This window comes from Zootoca vivipara, chromosome 2, assembly GCF_965207765.1.
Source record: "Zootoca vivipara chromosome 2, rZooViv2.hap1.1, whole genome shotgun sequence".
In the NCBI taxonomy this organism is placed as follows: Eukaryota; Metazoa; Chordata; class Lepidosauria; order Squamata; family Lacertidae; genus Zootoca; species Zootoca vivipara.
The window spans coordinates 71,930,691-71,956,169 of NC_142584.1; the positions used below are offsets into that span (position 1 = coordinate 71,930,691).

At 44.0% G+C, this 25,479-nt stretch overlaps 1 protein-coding gene across 2 annotated transcripts; it reads right to left on the reverse strand.

Moving 5' to 3' along the window:
* Positions 1-1,485: 1,485 nt before the first annotated feature.
* On the reverse strand, positions 1,486-14,974 carry ALAS1 (5'-aminolevulinate synthase 1). 2 transcript variants are annotated; one of them, XM_035106119.3, is made up of 11 exons: positions 14,921-14,974; positions 13,255-13,478; positions 8,949-9,164; positions 7,934-8,086; positions 7,611-7,833; positions 6,954-7,138; positions 5,409-5,588; positions 5,159-5,323; positions 3,865-4,133; positions 3,139-3,301; positions 1,486-1,788 (listed from the first exon to the last, which is right to left on the reverse strand). In XM_035106119.3, exons 2-11 carry the CDS (start codon positions 13,451-13,453, stop codon positions 1,628-1,630), a joined length of 1,914 nt encoding a protein of 637 aa, XP_034962010.2. In that variant the 5' UTR covers positions 13,454-13,478; positions 14,921-14,974; the 3' UTR covers positions 1,486-1,627. The 2 variants fall into 2 exon arrangements, with proteins under 2 accessions (XP_034962010.2, XP_088518326.1); XM_088662200.1 differs by having other exon boundaries at positions 13,956-14,974.
* Positions 14,975-25,479: the final 10,505 nt, after the last annotated feature.

A 25,479-nucleotide genomic window follows, 5' to 3' on the forward strand; every position in this document is an offset into this window, starting at 1 on the left:
GATTTGGGAATGCAGATAATGAAAGACTCTGGATGGTAAGTACATTTGAAAACTTGAGCTGTTGAAGCAGAATCATGGAGCTGGGAAATTAGCCAAGCAATAGATAACAGGGTTTATAGTCTGACTATAATTCTACCCAGGTTCTCAAAAGAACACCTGGGGGAAGAGAGAGGGAATGGGTAGAGAGGAGGGGGCTGTGGGTGCCAACTCCACCTGCATGTCCCCGCTGATTCCACCCTCCAACCCTTGAGCACTGGGTCAAATATATGCATGGATTATCAGCATACAAGAAGACAATGTGCGGTTGGAATGTTTTTTCCTACTAAATAGATTTGACACACCCTTTGCCAATTCCTTTTCACCTACTGTTATGCAATTTTTAGTTATTCAAACATACCAAATCCTTAGCTATGTCTCTATTGGCTTCAAAGGGATTTGTGTGTTCATAACTCTTACCTCCAGTAATTTGAGAGTGCTGTTTGCTTCTCTCAGACCACTAGAGACCATTGCCTTTATTTGAAACAGGAAGTGAACAGTCATTCTGTGGAGTTGCACTTCTCCCCTACTCCTTTCTCAAGGTCCGATTACTTTGGAAACTTTTTTTAAAAAATAATCACACCCATGTTGTGTGTTGTGAGAGAGAGTCATCTAAGTTTCTCTAACTTATCCTACTGTCTCTCTTATACTTTGAGGAAAGGCCTCACAGAATTTATGACTCACTAAATTCATGCATTTGACAACACCAACATCCTCACTTTTATATAGATGGGTGGTATGTGCACACCTATATTAAATCTAGCATTTTTCCCCAGCTGAGACAACATCTGTTTGGGTGAGGCTGAAGTACTAGATATAAAATTACTAAAAGCTGCAGGAAAACGTTGCTCATCAAGGCCCTTTGTGCACGAAAAGCCGCTTCATCATATCCCCTCTACGCCTGGGTGTCTATACATTATTCCCTCCAAAATCCATTTTTGGAGTTCTGGGACTTGAAAAGGGTCAGAGGATGAACTCTACTAGCTCTGATAAAATTTCCTCCCTACCCCAAGTGATATTACACGTGTGCTATTTCTTTCTGCATTTGCTCCCCCTCCCCCCCTGCCCCACATTTTCTCCTGAGCAATTACTGGTTAAAGTCTTTCAACATTTTAGGTAGATGCATCATTGGAGAACAAGTATGCAACCAATACCCCAAAAATTCTTAAACCTGCATAAAGGATAACATCTCTTTCCTATCAGCTTTTAGATTTCTTGGTATTAGAGGGCCTGGCACAGGCAGAAAGAATATCCAGGTTCAGAACCTCGCCAGCTTAGTAACAACTAGCCTAGTCTGTTAAAGCAATTTGTTAGTACATGAAAGACTAGATGAGTTATTCATTAACAGGACCCCAGCTTGTTTCTACTGCTATCTAAACATGCTATTTGTTATATCTGCAATGATGATAATTGGAGGATGGGAAAAGAAACCACCATAAAATACAGAACTAGTATACACCATCTGAAAGTTTATTTTCAGGAATTCTGTTCTTAAGCTACGGAATAAAATGCATGTCATATGCAGGAAAGAGGCTACAGTGAACATTTGAACACTAGACAACTAGACATAGATGAGACTCTATAGTTTGCTTTATGCAGTCGCTGACACAAGCTTGCTCATTCCACTGAAGTAGGATCTTTCCCTTTCACTCATTACTTCAAAGTGAAGGGGTCGCCTGCAGAAGTTGCATTCAGCAGAGGAGTGTGGCTTCAGCTCCAGGCCAACTTCCTTCCAAGTAGCTAACAGATTCTCTGCAAGGGAAGAAGGAAACAGGCTTACAGTATTGGTAATTATAGAGACATAGCAAACACTCTTGCTAATCTGTAGCATGAAGACACAGAACAACTAATACAAGGTTCATCCTTATTAGCTTTCCTTAACACAGTAGCCTTGAATTTTGAAACACTAATCACCCCATTATGTTCAAAGGTTTCATGGCCCTTTGCCTGTTACAGGTTTACTAGGAGAGACAATCTCAATTCTTGTATTACCTGCTAGACAACATTCCCTTTTGGAGGAAGTCTCCAATACCCTATACAAATCTGAAGTGGAGTCTCTAAAACGGTTGGATGGAGCCTTCTACGCCTCCTTCCGGCAACTCCTGCAGCCAGGCTGGTGCCAAACGTCTTGCTCAACTTTCCTTTGGATCACATCAGTGAGGCCCAGAGGGGGTTTTGTCATCTGGGCAGTCCAGGACCTCCATACACACTGCCCAGCCTTGCGCCACGAAGAGGTCACTTCAGTTTGACTTCACCCCCAGAGGTGAACTCCATTGTCTCTTGAGACAGATGGATGCCAGCAACTATTCAGGAAGCTTGTGTGTGTTAGGACAGAGATAGCAGATTTACTGGCACTAACCCAGTACTGTGTTACTGGCATAGTGCTATGGCGTCTACATGGACTCATGGCTTTCTTTAGAGAAGCAAGAAAGCTGCACATAGCGCAGATGCAGTTTGCCTCTTGGAGACTCTTGCAATTAAACAGGCATGGACTCAGCTAGGGTGAGGATCTGATGGTGTACCATGTTTAGCCTTATCATTTGTCATAATTATTAAAGAAATATCAAGCTGTACAAACAAGTGGAACTAAGCCAGCAGAGTGCTTCCCTGATACAGAAACTTTTGGAGAGCAATCTAACGTGATCACAAAAACACCTTACTGGTCTCAAATTCAGTTTTATATATTGCACTGTGTAAGTTTATGTACATTTTAGGAAGTGGTACTTGCAGTCACCCATCCTGCTTCTTGTGTTTATGACAGTTCATCCTTAGGGACAAAGCATATTTTTTTTCTGTAGGGGCAACCCTGTTTGAGCATTAATTACTTAGGGGATTGCAGTTGCATGCGGGGGTACAGCAGGGACATGCTCCACATAAAAGGCTTCCCATGCATGATCAGGGTTCAAAGTCACATGGGGGAGTCTGAGTGTAGAGTGGGCTCCCACCTTCAGTCTTCAACCTTAATGCCACACACGATTGGAATTGTGCAAGTAATAAGTGCCCAAATAGTTCTTCAGCACTACAGATTTATCAGGTTTTCATTGTAAATGTTAGAAAAGTGTTATGAGATGTTGCTGTGCTTTTATGTCCGTGTTCACTCACCAATAAAATAGTTCATCATTTGTGGTGTATGATGTGGGGTAGGGGCAATACGTAGCAGCTCTTCCCCACGTGGCACAGTGGGGTAGTTTATCGCTTGGACGTAGATGCTATGCTGGCTCATCATTTTGTCACAGATCTCAGTATTTTTAGCAGCATCTGAAACCTGAGGCAGAAAGATTATTTCTAGACACATTTCCAAGACTGTACTATTAACCAGTAAGATACAAGCTAAAACTAGGAGGCAAGTGCTTTGGGGTGGGGTGGAAGCAGAAAAGGCAGGGAGAATGAAGCACATTTGTGTGGTCCAAGAAGGCCAGTGATATACTCCTGTGCCACTTCTCTTGCCAGAGAGACCTCAGAGTACCCCCATCCCAGGTTCCTTCAACAGACCATGTGGGCTTCATAACAATCTCTTCCCTAATCAATGTCAGATTGCTGTATTCTGTGGGTCCTGGGCAGGAAAGCAAAGAAATGCAGGTTGCCATCAATCTCCTACTCTCCCAATCTGTGTTTTATGCATAAATTTAAATTGAAACAGTGTGGGGAGGAAATTGCTGAAGTCATGACCATTATGATGCCTCTTGGGAAACTGGAGAAGATGCCACATTCTACAGAGTTCAACAAGATAAAGAATGTAAATGCACACAGACTTAATTATGAAATTTCTGTGGGACATAAAAGAACAATGGAGTTTTTATGTACTAGATTAAGTCCTTAAATAGTTACCCTGATAGGAATGATGTGACTGGGACAGTGCACTACAGGGAAGCCAGTATCCATCAGCATCTGTCTCATGAGTTTAACATTGCGTTGATGTTGGCGGCGAAGGACTTGCCCCTCTGCACTTTTGAGGATTCTCACAGACTCGAGTGCGCCAGCTAAGAGCATGGGGGGCAGGGACGTTGTAAAAATAAAGCCAGCGGCATAGGAACGGACAGTGTCTATCAGAGAACTTGTGCTGGCCACGTAACCCCCTACACAGCCAAAGGCTTTGCCTGTGGGAAAAGCAAACAAAAGGTTATTTTATACTTGGACTTACAGTTCTTTTGATACCTAATCACTAATTTTGGTAAAAAGCAGGTGTTCAACAAGCAACGCGGTATTTTGATCCCTCTTCTACAGAAGAGAGCTGTTTTAAGTCTTCATGCAACAGAGTAAGGTGGTACGTTCAATACAGAACTACCACCCCCGTTTTCCATAAGCTGCTTAAAGGTGTGTGCACACAAACACATGTATACAGGGAAAGTGCATAAAGAAAACCCCTGACCAAATCTGAAAAGGCAGACATGAAGCCTTCTTTGGGGAATCAGTACATTCTGACATCACATGGTGACACTTAAAAACAACTGTCAAACAGGTTTCAGTGGCAGGAGCAGTTTTCTAACTGGCCCACCAAGAGGGCTTCTAGCACCAAAAAAATTAGGAAAGATTAGCACAATATTCAGTCCTCTCTACTAGTTTTGCTACTTACTATATACAGAGAAAGCATACCTTGTGTAAACCAATTCCTCCAAAGGGAGGTACTCATATATTTCACTTGCATAATAAGAGCAAGCAGTCTGGGGTGGGTACAGCTTTGCAGTTGTTATGTAACACCAACTGCCAGTTCATTGTTCCTTAAAATTAATGGAGGTAAAGTGCTTCCTCTGGCACATTGTTTTTATTGCAGCTTTTGAAACTTGCAATAAGCAATAGCCTTAACTGGTAAAACTTGTTGCTACGACATAGATTTGCTCCTTCTGTTCCTACCAAATCTCCTTACACAACTCCCACGTCAGGTTTCAGGATTAAGAACGTTCTACTTTACAGAGTTAAGTTCTCAAGGTAAAGACAGGAGGACTCTGTAAAACAACCAACATTTTCACATACGTACATTGATTTAATGCAGGAATGGAGGACCTACCACAAATACAAATTATCCTTGCAAATGGAATTACAATGGTATGATCATTCTGTTTTATGACTCATCCTTAGTCACTCTTACTCAAATTTAGAATGAACAGCACCAGTGTGCACATACCCAGCGTTCCAGAGATGATATCCATTTTATTCATGACCCCATCTCTGTCTCCAATGCCTCCACCGTGAGTTCCATACAGCCCAACGGCATGTACTTCATCTACAAAGGTGATTGCCCCATGTTCATGAGCCACATCACAAAGCTCTTCCAATGGGCAGACTGCACCTAAAACAAGGTAATAGTGATATATCAAGTTCTTGTGTTTCAGAACCCATGTCTTCCCACCTGGAGCATGATATAGCAAGCATACCATCCATTGAGTGAACAGTTTCAAATGCAACAATTTTGGGAGTAGATGGATCCGATTTTTTCAACAGTTCTCGGAGATGGCCAACGTCATTATGGCGAAAAATGTGCTTTGGCACTCTGCTGTTTCGAATCCCCTGAATCATAGAAGCATGGTTTCCCGCATCCGAGTAAATTTCACAACCTGAGGAGGGAAAGAAAGAGAGAGAAGGCCAATCAAAAGTTATCAATTACTACATAACAGCTTGATCATCTGTAACTAGATAGGATTAGGACAACTCACTAATCCAGCTAGAGACAGATCAGATTATCCCAACCTGAATGTAAAGAAACCTAGAGCAATAAGATTCTTGTGGGAACCTGTCAAACAAGATACCGTATCCGGGGGAAAGGAGGCAGTGGGTTCAAACCTTGAACCCAGATATTACCCAGCTGGTCCTGCCTTTTGCAAGTCACCTCAATTTTCAAATTCTGCTATTGCTCAAAACCCGAATTGTTAGAAGCAGAACCCCATTCTATGATTCCGGAAGGGAAGCAACATCACTGAACAAGGTAGTCTTTTAAGCAGGAAATCTAGGGAGCGCGCAGGGCAGGAATGATCCAGTGTTGCCTTGGTACTGCTGTGGCCACACATTATGTAGGAAGTGTTATTAGAACATAGGAAAAATATGTAAAGAAACCCAAAACCAAAGTGGTACCTTCAAATTCAGCTACTGTACAGCCACATCTTATACCCATTTAACTTGCACAGTTTCAACAAGCTGGCTGAAACTGCGCAAGTTAAATCCAAGCCTGGTGGAGAGGTTAAAAGTTATGTTTTTACTGGGTTTGCTTGTGGTTACCCAGTGCATAAAGAGCTTTAAAGCTCCCTGGCTTGCCTGCGGGGGGAAATGCGTGCTCAGCGCACCAGCTTTGGGATTTTTGCACACAATCTTGTGGGGCCATCCAAGTTCCTGCAAGATCTCACATGAGCATCCCTAGCCTCCCAGAGCCAGTGTGCCAAGCGGGATGTGCCCAGCAAGCTCTTTTCGCACTGGGTCCACTTGGGGCTACCTGGCGTAAAAAGAACTAAGTTTTCTGCTTTGACTTGGGAGGCAAAGCCTGCCCAGTGCACAGGCTATGGCAGTATGGGGGATTCTCTCTCCTCCTCACCTGCTAGCCGCCGGGGCAGCTCCAAGGGTTTGGGTATAAGCAATTTTCATGTATACACGGAATCCTTGGAACAAAACCCTACACGCTATGCGCTCACACTGTACTTGCATTTTGTCTTCACACATCTCGTTTGGTCCCCCCCCCCCAGTTCAAAGCTTTTGATACAATTTCCATGAGGTGGCAAAAACCATTAACATGCACTTAACCTGGCTGGATTGATAAAACTGCTAGCCACATTCAATTCCAAGCTAGTTAAGTGTTTGTATTGAATTAATCTGGGGCAATCTTGGTGCAATTTGGTGTTTTACAGTATTTGAAATGAATGTACCACAGAATTGTTTTTTGTTTAGTAATTCCTTCAAGGTACAGTAGAACAGCATATTCATGTTAGATTTACCTGGCAACATTTTGGCTAGTGTGAAGAGTGTTGAATCATTTGCTACAAAGCAGGAAGAGAACAAGAGAGCAGCATCTTTTCCATGAAGATCAGCCAATTCTTTCTCAAGATCAACATGGAATTTACTGGTTCCTGAAATATTCCTGGTGCCTCCTGCTCCCGCACCATGCTGTTTCAGTGTTTCCCTGTGAGGAAGGTTCCAACAGGGTCATTAAGCACAACTTGAAGCAATCTCACATTTGCAAATAAGTTGCATTCCCATTCATGTAGGGGAGTTTTAAATAGTTGGCCTGAGTGATAAATCCAAGCACAAACTAGGATAAATTTTTTTTGGGGGGGGGGAATTTCACAGGTTACCAGCTTGAGATTCTTTTAAAAACATTCTTCATTATAAGCAAACTACTTGTGGGAATTAGAGGAGAAGCATTCTGTATTAAGAACTCCATGTAATCTTTTAAAACCAGTTTGGTGTCATGTGGAAATACGATACAGGTGGGTGGATCATTACAAAAAAAAGACCGTGACAAAAGGTCCCCTAATAACCAAAGGGGACCTATCATTTAATAATTTGCTTGTAACCAACAATCGTGTTGGGTAGGCTTCTAAAAGACACAATGTAATTAGCCAACATTTTACTTTCAATTAAAAAACACTTACATAACAGCTCCACAAACTCTAGGATGACGACTCATCCCAAGATAATCATTGCTGCACCAGACAGACACCTCTTTCTTGCTGCTATGGGATTCTGAATAGTCATCTGCCATGGGAAAAACCTGGGCTCTTCGGTTCACAGTTTTGAACACACGGTATGTATGATCTTTTCTTTTCTCATCAATTTTTTTCTCAAAGAACTGATCATACTGGAAAGTTGAAACAGCTAGAAGAGGAAGACATTAGCACATGTAAGCAGCTGGAACGACCAGCAAAGTTTATACAAGCTTTTGCTATCCGTCAAGTTGAACAAGACTGTGCCTCACATTTTGGTAAATTCTCTTGAAGCAGATGAGACACCCTTTCTGGTCTCTGTTTCAACATCATATCCTGGAATTTCTTCAGCAAGCCACCATTTGACTTTTCCCCATCCATCTTAGTGTTTACCGTAACAGTACTTTCTGGTGTTTTGGCAAATTCTACATAGCAAGGGGGCATAAGAAAATTAAAGTAGTGATTGGACAGCTCAAATTAAATTTAATGTATAAACAATGCAGTCGTTTTTATTAAAAAAAATGTTATTGTAACTGAATAAAGTAGTATGTTTAATGAATACAAGCACTTTTTTTCTTCAGAATAAGTCCTGGCAGTGCTGGGGATTCACATAGGGGATAACTGTTTTTCAGCCCTCTATGATAGGTATCTTCCCAGTTTTACGTGTGTTAGATATTTCCAAACTCAGGACTATCACACATTTCCCCTCAAAAAATCTAACCAATAAAACACAGCTGCATGAATCTACTTTAGTTAACTAGACAACAGAAGTTTATATCGTAGTTATACATGAACAACTGCTTAGCACTACACTGGTGTCCACTTGCTTTCTTCCTTGTATTATGGCTTATTCAAAGTTCAAGTCACTGAGAATCAATTAGTGTTTCTCTAAAAGTAGCCATGCTTTCAGAGCAGAGGCAAGTTAAAGTCTGTTATTTTACAGTACATTTAAAGCAGCATGTGAATTAACTGTCCCAAAGTGTTTCCTTCTATTTCATAACTGTACTTACAGGAAACACCACCATTAGAAAGAGAGATCTTTGGCTCAGACAGGTTTCAGAACTATGACCATTATTATTACACCAACAACTAACCGTAAATAAAGCAGAGACAAAAGCCCAAGCCAATGGATGTGCAACATGTGGATTCTGCAAGAGCCACACAATTTAAAGAGCTTGAGAAAGTTGGGCTAAACTTTGTTCAGTTTTGTCTCCTCTCTTTAAAATCTGCCAAGCACAATTAGAACCAAATTTTATTAAACCTTCAAATATTCAGAAGAGGCCATACCTTTTCTTACAGCTTGCATTTCTTCCACATCCTCCTGGAGTTCCAGGCTAGCTTTGCAGAAAACATTGCTGTTCCCTTCGTTCATCTGAGCTGCCAAGAATGGGCATTTAGTCACAGTGGCTTGGCTAGCACTCTGGCTAGCGGCAGGTGGGTGGCTCAATGGAAGTTGGGATCTGCTTGTGTTTCGTTGGGCCACATCTGGTGAATTTTTGACCTCTTGAATAAAAGAATAAAGTGTTTAGTATGCAACAATGATATCCGAGGTACTCATTTTGATAGGTGTGCTAGTTGTATGTGTCTGAAAATATATTTTATGTGTAATACATTAAATATTAGCAGTTAAAAACAAAAGGCTTCCCTGGAACATGGGCAAACGAAGGCATCGTGAAACCCGGGGCAGGGTGTCGCTACATAGGGTGCTTGTGCGGTGTCGCTACATACAACGTATGCGCCGCACGTAGCAACGCCACACGTGCGCTGTACATAGCGGTTTGCCGCCACCGCTCCAGCGCTGTATAGATGGGGCCGGGATCCCTCCATCACCACTACAGCTGTGAACGGAGGATCCTCTACATGCAGCTGTAGCGGCAACAGAGGGATCCCACCGCCGTCTGTACGGCGCTTGAGCGGCGCCAAACCGCTATGTACCGTGTTTCCCCCTTTTTAAGACACCGTCTTATAACTTTTTTTCGTCAAAAAAACACACGGTGTCTTATTTTCAGGGGATGTCTTTATGGTTCGGGGCGCTGCTGGGAGCTCGGCTGGGCCAGGAAGACCATTGGCTCGGCGCTCCGCCCAGCACTGCTGGGCGCTCTGCTCTGCAGCAGCCGGTTTTTAAAAACAAAAAAACCCCACAAAATCATTATCAGGATAAGATTAAACGAGCCTATCCACAGAAGGAAACTTTTGCAACCAGGTGCACTTCAGGCAGCGACCAGGAAAACGGAGTTGCCAACCAACCAGGAAATAATCCGGTTGGAATCTTGCCTCTTCCCACGAACTCACCCCCTGGCCCAGAGGCAACCCGCCCTCTCGCTCGCTCTCGGTCTTTAGCCCCACACACACCACTCCACGTGCACCGGGGAGCCGCATCAGCGCCCGGGCGGCTTTCCGGGGCAGCGAGGGCTCGCAAGGATGTAAAAAGAGCCCCAGGTACCCGCGAGAAAGAGAAACGTTCACTGCTGCTAGAGCGCTCGGGAGCGCTGAGTTCAAATCACGCGCAAAACCCCCGACCCTTAGCCTTTGGTTGATCTAACAAAAACCGCTGCCTCTTTCCCAGATGGGCGCCACCCCAAAATCACCCTCCCTCTGAAATTCGATGGGGAGGTGCGCCGGGAGAGGGAGATCCGCGACGCCCTGCCCACAACCACGCACCCCCGTTCCTCCTTTTTACCTCAGCCGGAGGTCAGGCATGGAGAAGGCGTCGAGGAGCACGGTCCGCCTTGCCGAACTCAAGGCTCTCCTGCTCTGCCATGGCGCTAGGAAGGGGTGAAGGAACCCGGCGGAGGAAGTGGCCGGGCGAGGAAGAGGCCAGGCCGCTGGCTCAGCGCTCCGCTTGGCACTGCGGGACGCTTCAAGAGCTCGGCGCTGTGGAGCGCTCCGCTCTACAGCAGCCGGTTCTGGGCGGCGGGGCCAGGAAGAGGCCAAGCCGCTGGCTCAGCGCTCCGCCCGGCATTGCTGGGCGCTCCAAGCGCTCGGCGTTGCGGAGCGCTCCGCTCTGCAGCAGCCGGTTCTGGGCGGTGGGGCCAGGAAGAGGCCAAGCCACTGGCTCAGCGCTCCGCCCGGCATTTCTGGGTGCTCCAAGCGCTCGCCGTTGCGGAGCGCTCCGCTCTGCAGCAGCCGGTTCCGGGCAGCGGGACGGCAGGCCTCCTCAGCTGGGCCTGGCTGGGGCGCTCAGCGGTCTCGCTTTTAAAATCCAGTCATTTAAATAGGATCTCAGTCTAATTCTGCAACATCTTACTGCCAGTACTGGCCATAAGGAGGGTGTTAGTTTTCATACACGGCATGGAGGTATGTCTTATTTTCGGGGTATGTCTTAAATTTCGCAAATGCTTAAAAATGCTGCCATGGCTTACTTTATGACTACGTCTTAAAAAAGGGGAAACACGGTAGAGTGCATGTGCTGCATCCTTACATACAGCGCATGCGTGCGGTACCACACATACGCTGTACATAGCAGTTTGCCGCCGGCACCGGGATCCTCTGCTCACGGCTGCAGCCACGAACGGAGGATCCTCCACATGCGCCTGCGGTGGCGCAACAGGTGCTCGTGCCGCCGCGAGCCCCTGCGAGGTGCCTTCTTGTCACCCTCCCCAGACATGGCACCCAGGGCACACCGCTCCCCCCGGTTGCGACACCACTGCCCTGGAACACCTCCAGATACTGTAAGGATTGAAAACACTTTCATTCAGAAGCGCTGTTTAACTATCCAATGTAAAAAATACTTAGAGTGGAAACACTACACTCTCCCCCCTGCCCAGCAACGTATCAAACTATACTCAGAAAACATTTAAAACGTTGTAAATCTGCCAACCATTTTGTGTGTTAACCAGTCCATAATAGTAGGTTTCTTTGTGGTTTTTCCAATAACTGTCTGAAGAAGGTGGAGGGGAACACTAACAAACGGACCAGTATTGTGCAAAGAAGAAATGGATGAATTGTTACATCAGCCCCATTATTATGGTAGTTTTGACATATATTGGAACGCACAACAGTTTTTTTTTCATTAATTAGAAGTCTGCTTTTGTAGAATCATTTTAAAAATCAGGGCTATGCCTCACAATAACGCAGTGTGTAACATACAGTTTTAACTGACAAGTGTTCAGGAGAACCAGCATCACACTCTTATGTACATTTACTCAAAAGGAAATCCAGCTGAATCCATGGGATTTACTTCTAAATTACAGCATATAGGATAAAAGCCTTAGACTGCAGTCCTACGCACACTTTGAAGGGTTGTAAACCTCATTTAATTAAGTGGGATTTTCTTCTAATGAAAAACATAGATTTGTACAGTTAGTATTTCCTAAGTTCTTGTTTCCTGAAGTTTCTCCTGCCAGGCTCTTGCCTTTAGTTAGTACTTCCTGATGCAGCGATGAAAACATATTTCAACAGCATCTAGAGAGCCTGTGATTAAAGATACTTTTAGCAATGAAAGCAAAGTTCAAAGGCAGGCAAAACTGTGGTGACAGGTCATTTGCCATTTAAGATTGCCCTAAATCAGGAATGAGGAACCTGAGGCTCAGGGCCAAATGCAGCCTCGCAAGCCTATCTGGCCCCTGAATCTCTTTGCTGCAAACCACACCCCATGCCCAGCCGCACAAGCCATTCTCCTTACCAGTCCCACTTCATACACTACTGCATGGCTGGAATGTGAACTTTGGTAATGTCTTTTGCTTGCCTAGACAGTGTGTGTGTGTGTGTGTGTGTGTGTGTGTGTGTGTGTGTGTGTGTGTAGAAACTAGGGTACTGTTCAAGGGTAACATTTCTATTTGTTGCTTTGCCCAGTTCTGTCTCTGGCCCCCCTACCTCTGGCATGTGGGCCCTGGAAGGTTGCCCTGCAAAAGCTTCATCAGTGTCATCCACCGTATGCAATAATTTTTATACTGTTCTTCACTCTTGTTCTTTGATTGTACAGAGAGAGTTACAATATACTTTGACCTCTGTAACTGGGGAAAGGATGTTCAGAGTTCAGTCAGCCTACCACTTTCTCAAATGTGAACTTGGCTAACATCATTCTGCCTTGAAATAATAAACCATTTCCAAACATACTGCCAATACAAAGTTAATTTTAAAACGTAATGCATCACTTCTATTATAATCACTATGGGCAAAATCCCATATCAAGGAGAGTTGGCATTGTTGTGCAAGCTATTTGCTACTCAAGCATAAGTAGTATAACAGTACAAAACAGGATATCACAGGTTAATTCTGTTTGACATTTCTATTGGCCTATGCTGCCTACTCACTGGATTTGGCCATTGCACTACATTAAGAATGTCCCCCCACCTTCCCCAATTCTATGGCTGTTGCACTCACAGGCTGCCATTACTAGATCTCACCCTAAGTTTCAGAGTACTGTAGAATAAATTAAATTGCTGAACAGGTACAAGCAAGCAGGCAATTCTAGGAGGTTTAACTATCAGTATTTTGCAAAAACTCTTGTGGATGAATAAGATCAGGCCAATGGTATTGCAACTCCACTGGGTTTCAGAAGATTGCTCACCGATGTATTTCAATTTAGTAAGGACAACATTTTGAGAAAGTTTCAAGTTACATGGTATTAAATCACAAAATTGAGCCTTACTCTCACTAGTAGAAGTGGTTTCTTCAGTTTGCTGACAGTGAGCTGATGAAGTACTCAGGGCACGTGAAGCAGGCTTAGTCGCAACTTCCATCATTTTAGGGCAGTTTTGGGCATAGAAAAGAAGGGATTTGCCAGCCTTTTGCAGGAAAGCCTGGGATACCCTTGACAGGAATGGGCAGCGGCGAACAACAGCTTCCATTTTTCAAGAGTTTTCAAAAGTCTTGCTGAAAATAACAAAACAATGTAGTTTAACTTCATACAAAGATGCAAGAGAGATAATCTGTATACAAAACTTCTTCAAGAACTACTGGGGTCACTTCACATATGACAAACATATAGATGACCAGCATACATAGGTTACTGCCTTTTGGATGTGCTTGCAGCTTTTAGATGCGCACAAGATTGTAACATATTATGATCTACACACACAGTTGCAGGTTCGGCCCTACAACGGAGAGCCCTCCAGTTCAAGATGTATACAATGCATGAAGCAACCTTTAAGCAAAAGCAAACAACAGAAAACAAAAACACAGTGTCACTAAGATCATTAAATAACTGCACATGCATTGAGCTACAGGCCAAAATACCCAAACCACTGGCATAGTAATTCAGCAGTGGATAATTTCACATATGACCCCTTGACTGACAAAAGAAGGAAAGAAAAACTGGGAGGATAGGCAGTCCAAGGAATCTTGACTCACCAGTTCCAGAAGGGTAACCTGTGGGTCTGTTGCAATGTTGAGCGCAAAGAGTCTTGCAGCATGTTAAAAACTAAGACTTATTGTGGCATAGCACATTGTGGACTACAGCCAGCCTTGAGTGCTTGCCCAAAATGACAGATAATGCTAGATGCCAGTATCTGGACAGGCAATATTTCATGGGTTCAGCGAAGCGAGCTTTAGCCCACCTAAGATTGTGCCACAATGAACTCGCTAACCTGCAAGACCTCGCCCCACCCCGCCAACACTTCTGTTTGCAAGGCGTTTAAAAACCAGGGAAATTTATTGGTGTGAGTGAGGGACATTTGTGGAGAGGACGCGGAACTTGTCGGAAACCCCCATCCAAGTCTCCTAAGACAACTGACACGGGCAGATCTAGGGAGGCTCCATCCCCGAGGGCTGAAAGAGACCGCCCTAACACGGCCTCTACTTATTCCTCTTCTCGGATTCTTTTGGGGGGGGGACCTAAGTGAAGACTCCTCTGTGGCCGATCGCAAGCCTGCTGCCAGTGAAGGAGGGCCGTGTCTCCCCTGGCACACGGTGGAAACGAAGCGATGGGCACAGAGGGATCAGGGGCGAGGAGGAAGAGGAGGAGGAGGACCCGCTTTTCCTCTCCCCTCCTGGGGACGAAGATCTCCCTCCCGGCCCATTTCGCCCAAGGGCAGCATCCGTGCTTTGTAGGAGGAGGAGAAGCCACTCCGCATCTCGCCCAGCCCTCCCGAGACTCGGCGGCCAAAGGCGCCCCGAGCGGCCACCCGCTTCCCCCGCCCCGGACAGCTCCGTCCATCCGAGGCCGGACAAGGTCAGGGGCGGAGAAGTGCCGGCTGGGCCGCCGCCGCCGCCTCGGACACGAACAAGCACCGCTTTCGAAGGAAACCGGGCCTCCCTCCCTTCCTTCCCTCACGCGCCCCCCGCCACCACCGTATCCGCCTCCCCCGGTCCCTTACCCGTCAATTAACGTCCCTCCAACCCTCGCCTTCCAGTTCTTTCCGCTCAGTGTCAACCCAGCTCCGGCCGCCGCCGCCTATATAGTCGAAAGCAAAGGGGCACCACCGCGCACGCGCACCCTCTCCCGCGGCAACCCCCCCCCCCGCCGGCGTTCCACGAAGCTCGGCCGCTGCGCATGCGCCGGAGTTGGCAACTCGCCCTCCTCGCGAGGGGGCGTGCTCAACGCGAGCCTCGCCCCTTTGGTCTGTCCCTTAGCCCCTTAAACCTCCGTTGCGCTCGTCTGTTCCTTTCCCGGGTTTATTTGCTGAGTGGGAGGCGAGGGAGGGACGAAGGGAGTTGAGACGGCTCTGTGTCTCCCGGCTGCGGCTGCGGAGAAGTGCCTTGTTTTAATTTCATAGAATCTCAGAACTCAAAAGGATCTTGACCAGGCATCCCCAAACTGCGGCCCTCCAGATGTTTTGGCCTACAACTCCCATGATCCCTAGCTAACAGGACCAGTGGTCGGGGAAGATGGGAATTGTAGTCCAAAACATCTGGAGGGGCGAAGTTTGGGGGTGCCTGATCTTGACCATCTCTCCCACCCGCCTTCAGTTTCTGCTTTATGATCCAGTTATATGTGGAAAGTGTTTTTCCTTAAGAGAGATAAAGGCAACCCCTTTATGATCCAGTTATATGTGGAAAGTGTTTTTCCTTAAGAGAGATAAAGGCGACCCCTAAGGCAGTGTTTCCCAACCTTGTGCCTCCAGATGTTTTGGGACTACAACTCCCATCATCCCTAGCTAGCAAGACCAGTGGTCAGGAATGATGGGAATTGTAGTCCGAAAATAGCTGGAGGCACAAGGTTGGGAAACACTGCCCTAAGGACACACACAAACATGATGTCCAATTCCACCTAGCATTGTTTATCAACACTTACCTTTTACCCCACTCTTTCTCTTTACAGGCACTTTAACCTCTGTGCCCAAGCTGGGTTTTGTTTTGTTTTTTTGCACTGGAGCTTTCCCTGCAAAAACCTGTTCTTTAGCACTCAAATCAGATCAAGCTTCAGTTTGGGTTTTCCACAGATTACTGTTTGCTCCGATTCAGCTTTAAAGAGCAGGTTTTCACAAGGAAAGCTTGGGGGGGGAAGGATCCTCTGACACAGAGTTTTAAAGCAGGGGCAGTGCCTGGAAAGAGCAGAAGACAGGTAAGTGTAGAGAAGCCCTTTCTGTGCCTATCGGGAACACAGGCCGGGGACTCCTGTTAGGCATGGTGGCTGCTTGAGTCAAGCTTGGACCAGCATGTAGAGTGATGTTGGGAATCTCCCACCTTCTCTAGCCTGAAAGTCCTCCTCTCTAATATCAGGGCCAAAGTTGTGGGAATTGTGTGCTAAGGACACACCCACACTTGCATTTGACCTGTATTTTGATCATACTGTGTACCGATTAATTCCCCCAGGAATCAATCCAATCTTGCCCACTGAATTGGATATTATCAGATGTGTGGAAAACCCAAAGGCAGATTTTGCTTAACTGAGCTTCAGTTCAGTGGAGAAGGAAAGGCACTCTGCGTCAATTTATAGGGAACATTCTCCTTAATTGTGCCTTTGCCCATTCCAGAGTTGGTCTGATGCTGCAAATGGAGCAGTCCTTGAAGGCTGTTGAAGTCTTCATTGTTATACTGCAAAAGCATCTTTATTGAGAGGGATGAGCATCTTGCTCCAGTGCTTAAGCATATGTATTAGCTCCTTTACTGTCTGATAACCATACAGAGTGCTTGTATTGATCAAGAAATCCCTTGGGATTTATTGGCTTGGGCTCTGTATATCTCAGAGGCCTGCCTTTTCTAATTTCTTCAGGCATGGCCTTTAAATGTCAGCCAAGTGCGTCTATACACCAGGTTCAAGGGCACATCTTGGAGAAGAGCTGTGTGTGTCAGTTTGGGAACTCTAGAAAGGACAAAGCCTACCGGTAAATACCTTTTCTGCTTGTGCTGGGTTTAACAAACAAAGTTGGAGAGGGAGATCCATTTAATTTATTTAATTGGAAAACGTGTTGTGTTTCCCTCATAATGTTGTCACCCTGTGCCCTTAGGGAAGTGGGGAGTGAAACAGAAATGAAAAGCAAGCAAACTCTGATTGAAGATACTTGTGCTGCTTCTTGCTGCGAAGTATTGCAAAAGCAGATGCCCAAGAGGAGCAGGCCAGCAGCAACAAATAAACTGGTTGTCTCTGGATCAGTGGAACAGGCAATCTTAAGGGTCAAAAGCACAGCATCCTCAAGTCAGGAGAGAAACTAATTTCATTATTCTATATATGGGAACATCTGCACTCAGTGTTTTATATTATATGAGTGGCCAGGTCCTTGCTCCAAGCTCTCTTCTGTTCAAACTAGTAGACAGTATGAGTATGGCTAAGATGAAGCCTGCTTCCCTCCAGTAAGAGAAACTAGGCAGGGAAGTAACTGGAGAGGATGTGGGACTTATTTCCTGGTCTTTGCGTGTGAAATTTCCCTGTGACCTCAGCACTGTGAGTCAGCAGCTCCAAGTTACAAAACTTAACCAAAACACATCTGAGTAATGAAAATGCAATGGTTCAGGGGACCCAGGAAGCATGGGAGAGTCCTGGTTTCCATATTCCTTGACTGTAATTCCACACAAGCCTTTTTTGACCTCAGTGATGTAAACAAGCACATTACACATGCTTGTATTGTTTTTGTTTTTATCCTTCAGCTTTTCGTGTTTAATTCTCCGGCTTGTTATACTGTGGTAAGCCACCCAGAGGTTTTGGCAACAAGGTAGGGTAGAAACAGAAGAAAATGAATAAATAACACAACATTATCCAAAAGCCACAGTATGGTAACACTTCATTAGAATGAAACAAAAAACCACCAAGTAATAAGCAAACCTTTTGAGTTCTTCAACATGTTGGTTATTAAAACAAAAATGGGGGTGGGGTTGGAGGGAAAAGTCGCAGTTTGCAGTTTGTAACAGGCGATATAAAATCTAGTAGAACAGGCAGCAACCCTAACTCGATTTGATGATGTTGATGATAATAATAAAAATAATAATAATGATTTTATTACTTATATTCCGCCCATCTGGCTGGGTTGCCCCAGTCACTCTGGTAGGCTTCTAACATAATAAAACCACAGCAAAACATCAAACATTAAAAGCTTCTCGATACAGGGCTGCCTTCAGATGTCTTTGGAAAATCATATAGTTGTTTATCTCTTTGACATCTGACAGGAGGGTATTCGACTGGGCGGGCACCACTACCAAAAAGGCCCTTTGCCTGGTTCCCTGTAACTTCACTTCTCGCCGTGAGGGAACTGCCAGAAGGCCCTTGGAGTTGGACCTCAATGTTCAGGCTGAATGTTGGGGATGGAGACGTCCCTACAGGTATGCCGGTAGTTACTTTGTGTAAGCCCGACTGAATTCAATAGGACTTTTGAATAGACATGGTTAGGATTGCATTGTTGATAGATTTGTAGTTATCTGGAGACAGAACTGGGTAACTACTTGGTGCTCTATTTTTTAAAAATGTGGAAGTGGCCATTATTGCTTACTTAACCCAAGTAGCCCTGGGTGCATCCTGGAATGTGTCTTGCTCTTTGTACACCTAATCCAATTATTTCTGCACAGCTCTTTCTGAATTCCATTTTAAGACTGTTACACAAACTGCAGATTTTGGAATGAGAATATCATGTCCAGCTTTTTCTCCCCTACTCTTCATTTTGTTTAAAATCCAGGCTGATGTAGAGTTCCGGAGAACTCAGAAGCTTGCTCATGACCTTTTGGTGGGTTCTAATAAAGGTGTTGCTATACTGCAATATTTGGCCTCCCTCCCACCCCACGGACCAACATGGCAATCTATATTTGCTAAGGGCAGTCATGAAGCATAAGTGGTGGACATATCCATTAATCAAAAGATTGCGGGGAAAAGTGGTTAAAACTGTATCAATGATTAAAAGCTGACCTTTTATCCTTAGAGTCATTGTCCTGGGATTTTGTTGTTTAGTTGTTTAGTCGTGTCCGACTCTTTGTGACCCCATGGACCAGAGCACGCCAGGCACTCCTGTCTTCCACTGCCTCCCGCAGTTTGGTCAGACTCACGTTGGCGGCTTCGAGAACACTGTCCAACCATCTCGTCCTCTGTCGTCCCCTTCTCCTTGTGCCCTCAATCTTTCACAACATCAGTGTCTTTTCCAGGGAGTCTTCTCTTCTCATGAGGTGGCCAAAGTATTGGAGCCTCAGCTACAGGATCTGTCAACTGATAAAGCATAAGGCTCTTGATCTCAGGATCAGGGGTTTGAGCCCCACATTGGGCAAAATATTCCTGCATTGCAGGGGGTTGGACTAGATGACCCTCGTGATCCCATCCAACCCTATGATTCTATGACAAATTTATTAGGGAATTTGAAGAAACAAATCAAGCATAAGGTGTTAATATGGTATTTAATGGTTACTGCTCACATGCTAGTGGCACAAAAATGGAGAAACAGGCCACCACCAATAACAAAAGAATAGCTAGCAAAAAATGGAAAGGTAGTTGCATGATTGCCAAAGGAGGAGGAGGAGGAGGAGGAGGAGGAGGAGGAGGAGGAGGAGGAGGAGGAGGAGGAGGAGAAGGAGAGGAAGAAGAAGAAGAAGAAGAAGAAGAAGAAGAAGAAGAAGAAGAAGAAGAAGAAGAAGAAGAAGAAGAAGAAGAAGAAGAAGAAGAAGAAGAAGAAGAAGACAGAGTTAAATAGACTTAGAGGACGTAAGCAAAACTGATAACATTTTAAAGAAAAATGGCTCTGTTTAACTGAATTCCTGAAGTAAAGATACAGTACGATACAGTAAATATTGTTGAGTACAATAGTTTTATTATGTGCATCTCCACATCCTCAACCAAACAGTATAAGATGCCAAAGAGATCACTTTACAGACCACTTAGAAAATCTGATATAGTATGTCATCAGCAAGAAAGAAACATTAATAACATACCAGGCAACAGCAGGCAGGGAGAAAAAAAAAAGACCAAATGCTTTCTTTCATTGGATATAATGCTATTAATTAATGTGTTCAAGCTTCAGATACACAGAACTCTTATTCATAAAGAAACAGACCCTAGGGCCAAGCCTTCTATTTTCTACTTAATGAACTTCAGTGATCAAAAGCTGGTGAATTCTAACCAAATTGGTCTAATAATAGGTTTCATTGTACTTGTTTCATGCATAAAAATACTACTTTTGGTACCCAGAAATAAAGGGTCATGAGTGTAAGCAGACTGCTGAAAGGATGAACAATTTTAAAAAACAAGCTAACCTTGTTTAAGAGACTTGTGAGAGTAACTAAACCATGTCCTAGATTCTCAGCCATGGACTTAACAGTTATGCTTTTATCTACCTTGGCTCTAGCTCCAGCCCTGATGTAATTTGAGTACAACAGAATTATGAAACAGGAGACCTTAGTGCACACACTAGATTAGCCTATACTTTTTTGGGGTAGGATCTTTGTTGCATCTTCTGTTTTTATCATCAAAGTGGTTTCTCCTAAAATTGCCTGTCTCCTCCCACCACTGAAATGGAGGCTGACTTTGCACAGAAATATAGGACACAGTCTAACAGGAGTTGAGCTGTTCAGCTACAATTCTAAACACATTTATTTGGGAATGAATCCCTCTGAATATGCAGCTCAGTCTTATACATGTTTACTTATAAGTACCCTGTGTTGAGTATTTGTTGGACTTAAAAACTGCTTAACTTTGACTGGATAGTGCCTTTTTTAAAAAAATCTCTCTTATATCACCACCCAGCAAAATGTCTTTGCAAGCAGTGCCAGTAAGCTTGTAGAAAGGTGATGCCTATGAGGTTTAAGGGTGCCGTCTTTATTGCCTCTGTAAAAGTTAAATGGCATACTGCTGCTGTCATTGAGGCTGTTTTATGGAGTTCATTAATCTGAATTATGGGAATAAACATTAGTGTAGTAAAATATAATGCGTATACATATGTCTCCACCCTGAGCAACCACCTGGGACAAATCAGTTCAGTTGGGCCAATGGCATTGCAGACAGAGATGCTGGCTACGGACCCTGCAACCAGCATCGTGACCAGACCTGAGGTGGAGCTTATCAGACAGAGAGACATTTGAGCCAGTGGACCCCACTGAAGTCTCTTTAAGTCAGTCTGCACCCCCTTAAGAACCACCCGTCTCTACATAAATGTTATTCCAATTCCAATTAAACTTTTTATTGCACTAGCCATAGGCCATGGCATCATTCAGAAGGAGAACAAAAAGGAAAAAAAACAACAATAACCATAAAAATCATCAGGCACAGACATACAACGGTCACAGCTACTAAAATTATTTGTTGCATTAAATAGAATAGAATAGCAGAAGATTCTCAGGTAAGATGTGCCAAATTAAATATCCGAATCCCCTTTGCAGTTGACCGCTATTTTTTTTAAAATATATTTATTGGATTTTCAAACAAAACAAAAACACACCAAAATGACAAAAGATTAAAAAAGAAAAAGAAAAAAAGAAAAAAGAGAAAAATTACAAAAACAGGTACAGCAAGACAATAAAAAAGAGACAAAAAAAAGAACAATCATTATCTAACCTCATTTCATAACATAATTTTGGCTTCCCCGTCCCTCCCTTCCGAGCCTTTATAATATCCCAATTTGCGCAGCTTTCAAATTATGATCATATTACATCATCATTATCTAATTACACATAATCATTATCCCATTACAATTCATTACAGTTCCTTTATATTACTCACTTATTAGAACCCTATTCTTAATATTTCATTATTCCATTTCATAATTTTCCAATTCTCTAATAACTTCCTTTAGCCTATTTTTTTTTCTTTAAAATACTCCAATCAATCAAATTCAATTGACAACTTATTTCTAACCTATTTCAATTCCCGCTACCCTCCTCTATCCCCTGGTTGGCAATTCTCTAGTTAACAATCCTTCATACAGTCCGCATTCAAATCCATATGTTCCATCCCAATCGGTATGCCACTTCCCTTTCAACCCACACCATCCCTAAACCACTTCAGCCCACCCTCCTCTCCCCATCCCTTCTTCTGTTGTTGCAGTTTCTTAGCTCCCTCCCACCTCCATCTTTCCCTTTTCTTCTCCTCCCAAGTGTCTGAACTGTTGTCTGGGGTTCGCCTCCCTCCTCTCACTAGGGGGGCTCGATCCCAGGACAAGTCTTTGTGTTGTGCCACTGCTTGATTGGTTTTACCAGGAGCCCGATCCCTCTCTCTCACTGGGGGGTCGGCATCCTGGATTTTTTCTTCTTTTTGAGCCTCCTGTTTGTAATCCAGATATTGTGCAGCTTCTCTCACAAGCTGCACTATTTTCACATGTTGTTGCTCTCCTTGTACATCCTCTATTATGTCTTTAGTATCTTTAGGTTCCAGAATTTTAGCATGTGGCTCCTGATTGTCCTTGGGGGTAACTTGTTGTAATCTTTCGATGAGAGTCGCTGTGTTGCTTCTGTATATTTTCACCTTTTCCAGCACTTCTCGGGTTTGTTCCCAGATGCGTTGTAGCCAGTTATTTTCCATCTTGTGACTTATTGTTTTGACTGGCCAGTTCCTTTATCTCCTCATATTTCAATATGGAGTTTGGGCTGCTGTGCAGGACAATGCTTTATTCTTTTTATCCACCAATCCAATTTTTAAAAGTTCCAATTTCAAACTTTATTTCCAATTTAAAGAAGAATTGCAAAGTTATAAAGAACCAAGTTCAAAAGATCATTTAGAAAGTTTCTCCAAGTTCAATAAATCATTGTTAAAAAATTTCCTCAGCTTGTGGCATCCCAATGGCAAATAGTCAGTTTCCAGACTCCTGCCCCCCAGGGTCTCAGAGGGGTCATTAAAGAAAGACAAATCTAGATGCTTTGCGGATACTCAATGGAACATAAATTCTCCTTCCCTTGGCTCCGCTACCTCAGGGAAGGGGTTCAGCATGGCTTTTAAAGAAAAACAGAGTCCTTTCCAGCTCTATGGCTGCAGGCTCGGTATCTGCGTCGCTGTTTCCTCGGAGTGGGGGGGGGGAACGACCTCCGTTTCCTCTTTTAATTCCCCTCCCAGGGCCAAATCTTTACAAAGTCCAAATTCCAAAAAATTGGTTACTCACAAGTTTTTATATCTTGGAGGTATCCACCGCTCATCTGCCGCCGGCACGGAGCTGTGCGCCTCAGGGGTAGCAAATGGACCCAAGGCTCCGTCCCGCTCTTGCGCTTATGGCGCTCCACAAAGAGAGCCGCCGGGCCGCGAGCCGGGACTTTGGGGAGCTCAGCTGGGTGTCCCACGTCCCCGGAAAGCCCAATCCGGGGGTTCTCAGGGTGGCTGTGGCGCTCCAACAGCCTCCCCCCCCCGTAGCGCTGGGGACTTCGGAGCCCGAAAAATCCCTTGCCGATCGGCAATGGCGGTAAACCGGAAGTCGCAGTTGACCGCTATTTTGTCTAGTTCCTTCCTCCTGATCTTCTTAGCTGCCAGCGCATAGAGTGCTACTTTATAAGTAACAAAGTCGTCGGTGTCGCTCAGCAGCCATTTCACCCTTTCCACCCTATTCAAATGTGCTCCATTTGTAAACAGGGTTTTTAAATAAATTGGTCTCTTGGGCCTATATATAAAGGGCACTGCAATAAATAATGGCACAGGTCCTCGGCGCAGGGTTGTCCACACAGACAGAGGCTCTCTTCGTAATGTACTTTGCCGTACCTTCCATCAAACACCGCCGAGGGCATCGATTGGAATCGTGGTTTTGTAAAAGGGATTCTTAGTACGGCATGTGGGAGCTTTGTCAGGTATCTGGCTCAGGCATGCTCCGTTTTGATAAGTGGGAACCATGGTGAGCTCTTGGTAGAAGCAATTATGGTTAGATCCCTTTCTGCATCAGACCTAAAGAGACTGTCTCTTAAGTGCCTCATAAACGTCATTATTTTACTCTTCTATGGGTCCTCTGCTGTGATACCGTAATACTAAAAGGTTCTTTGTAGCACCCCAAGCATGTAGCATATGCGTGTATGAGTGTATCATCTGACTACTCCCATGGGGTCCACTGCTGTGATTCTGTGATGCCAAAAGGTTTTTGTGACCCCCACGAAACCCTAAAGTGTACCCTTAATACAATGAAAAACCCAGCCATGCCCACTTCTACACTTTGGTCACACCCACTTTGTCACAGGCCTTGCCTCCCAAACCAGTAGCCACCCCTTCCCCAGAGGAAGAGAAGGCTTCAGTTCAGTCCAACACGACATTGGAGCAAGTTGCTTGTTCCCTGTGGGCTTGTGAATGTCATGACCAGCCAGCTTAACTGTTTCATTTTTTCTGGATACCAAACAATTGACTTTAGGAATAATTACTAAAGATATAGTGACAACTTAAACTCTAAAGAGATATCTGATCATACAGTGATGATGATGATGATAATTTATTTATTATTTATACTCCACCCATCTGGCTGGGTTTCCCCAGCCACTCTGGGTGGCTTCCAACAAAAGATTAAAAATACTGTGAGGAAACTGTAATGTGTTCAGCTGTCATGTAACTTAGCCAGGCATGGAACGATGGAAGAATAGCAGATGATGTTATTGTTGATTTTTAAAATATTTTTAAAATATTGCTTAGCAGCCAAATGATGCCCAGAAAAATGAGGGAAAGCACCCGGGATTGCTAGTCATTGATCAATTTATATATACGGTATATCACATTTTGTATTTGTGTTCAAAGACATTTACAGAAAATAAATACAGTAGTGCAATACAGTACTGTATTCATAAAGCATCACAACATCACTAGCAATAAGTAGCAACTGATTTAAAACATGTCCAAAGATATATGGCGAAGCTAACTGAGAGATGTAAAGATAATGACTTCAAAAAGGATTGGGAACCTTTTAAGATATATATACAGAAACAATACACTGAAATGAACTCACTTGCAGGATTTGAGTAATACACTTACAGTGGACAAATACAAATAGTAAATACAAATAAGGACTAAGAGACTACCGGTAAGTACAGATTAAGAAATACTGTAAGTTTATTTTATCATAGAAGGGATACAAAACTATAAGCAGAACAAAAATAATACACTCTAAACCAGAAAGGAAAGTTGCGGGGGGGGGGGGGTATATCGAGTATGTAAAATGTAATTTGAGTTTCTTGAATATGTTAAAATTTGTTTATAAAAAACCCTAATGGAAATTATTTTAAATAAATAAATAAAATATGTCTGAAAGCATAAAACTTACCAATAAGACAATTAAGAATATGCCAAGTAGACCCAAAGCCAATGGCAATAGCTAGGGTAGCAGCGCTCAGCTAGGATTCTATGTCAAGAATGCTTTGATGGTGTTTCCTGCTTGGCAGGGGGTTGGACTTGGATGGCCCTTGTGGTCTCTTCCAGCTCTATGATTCTATGTCAAGCTTTTATAACTTGATTCTGAAGGCCAAAATTCCCCTCGCAGTTTTTCTGGCAGCTCTTTCATTATGAAGGCCAACACACACACACACACACACTGTCTTTCCCCTGGTTATTATCTGGGATTTCGATGTACAAAATCCTGAT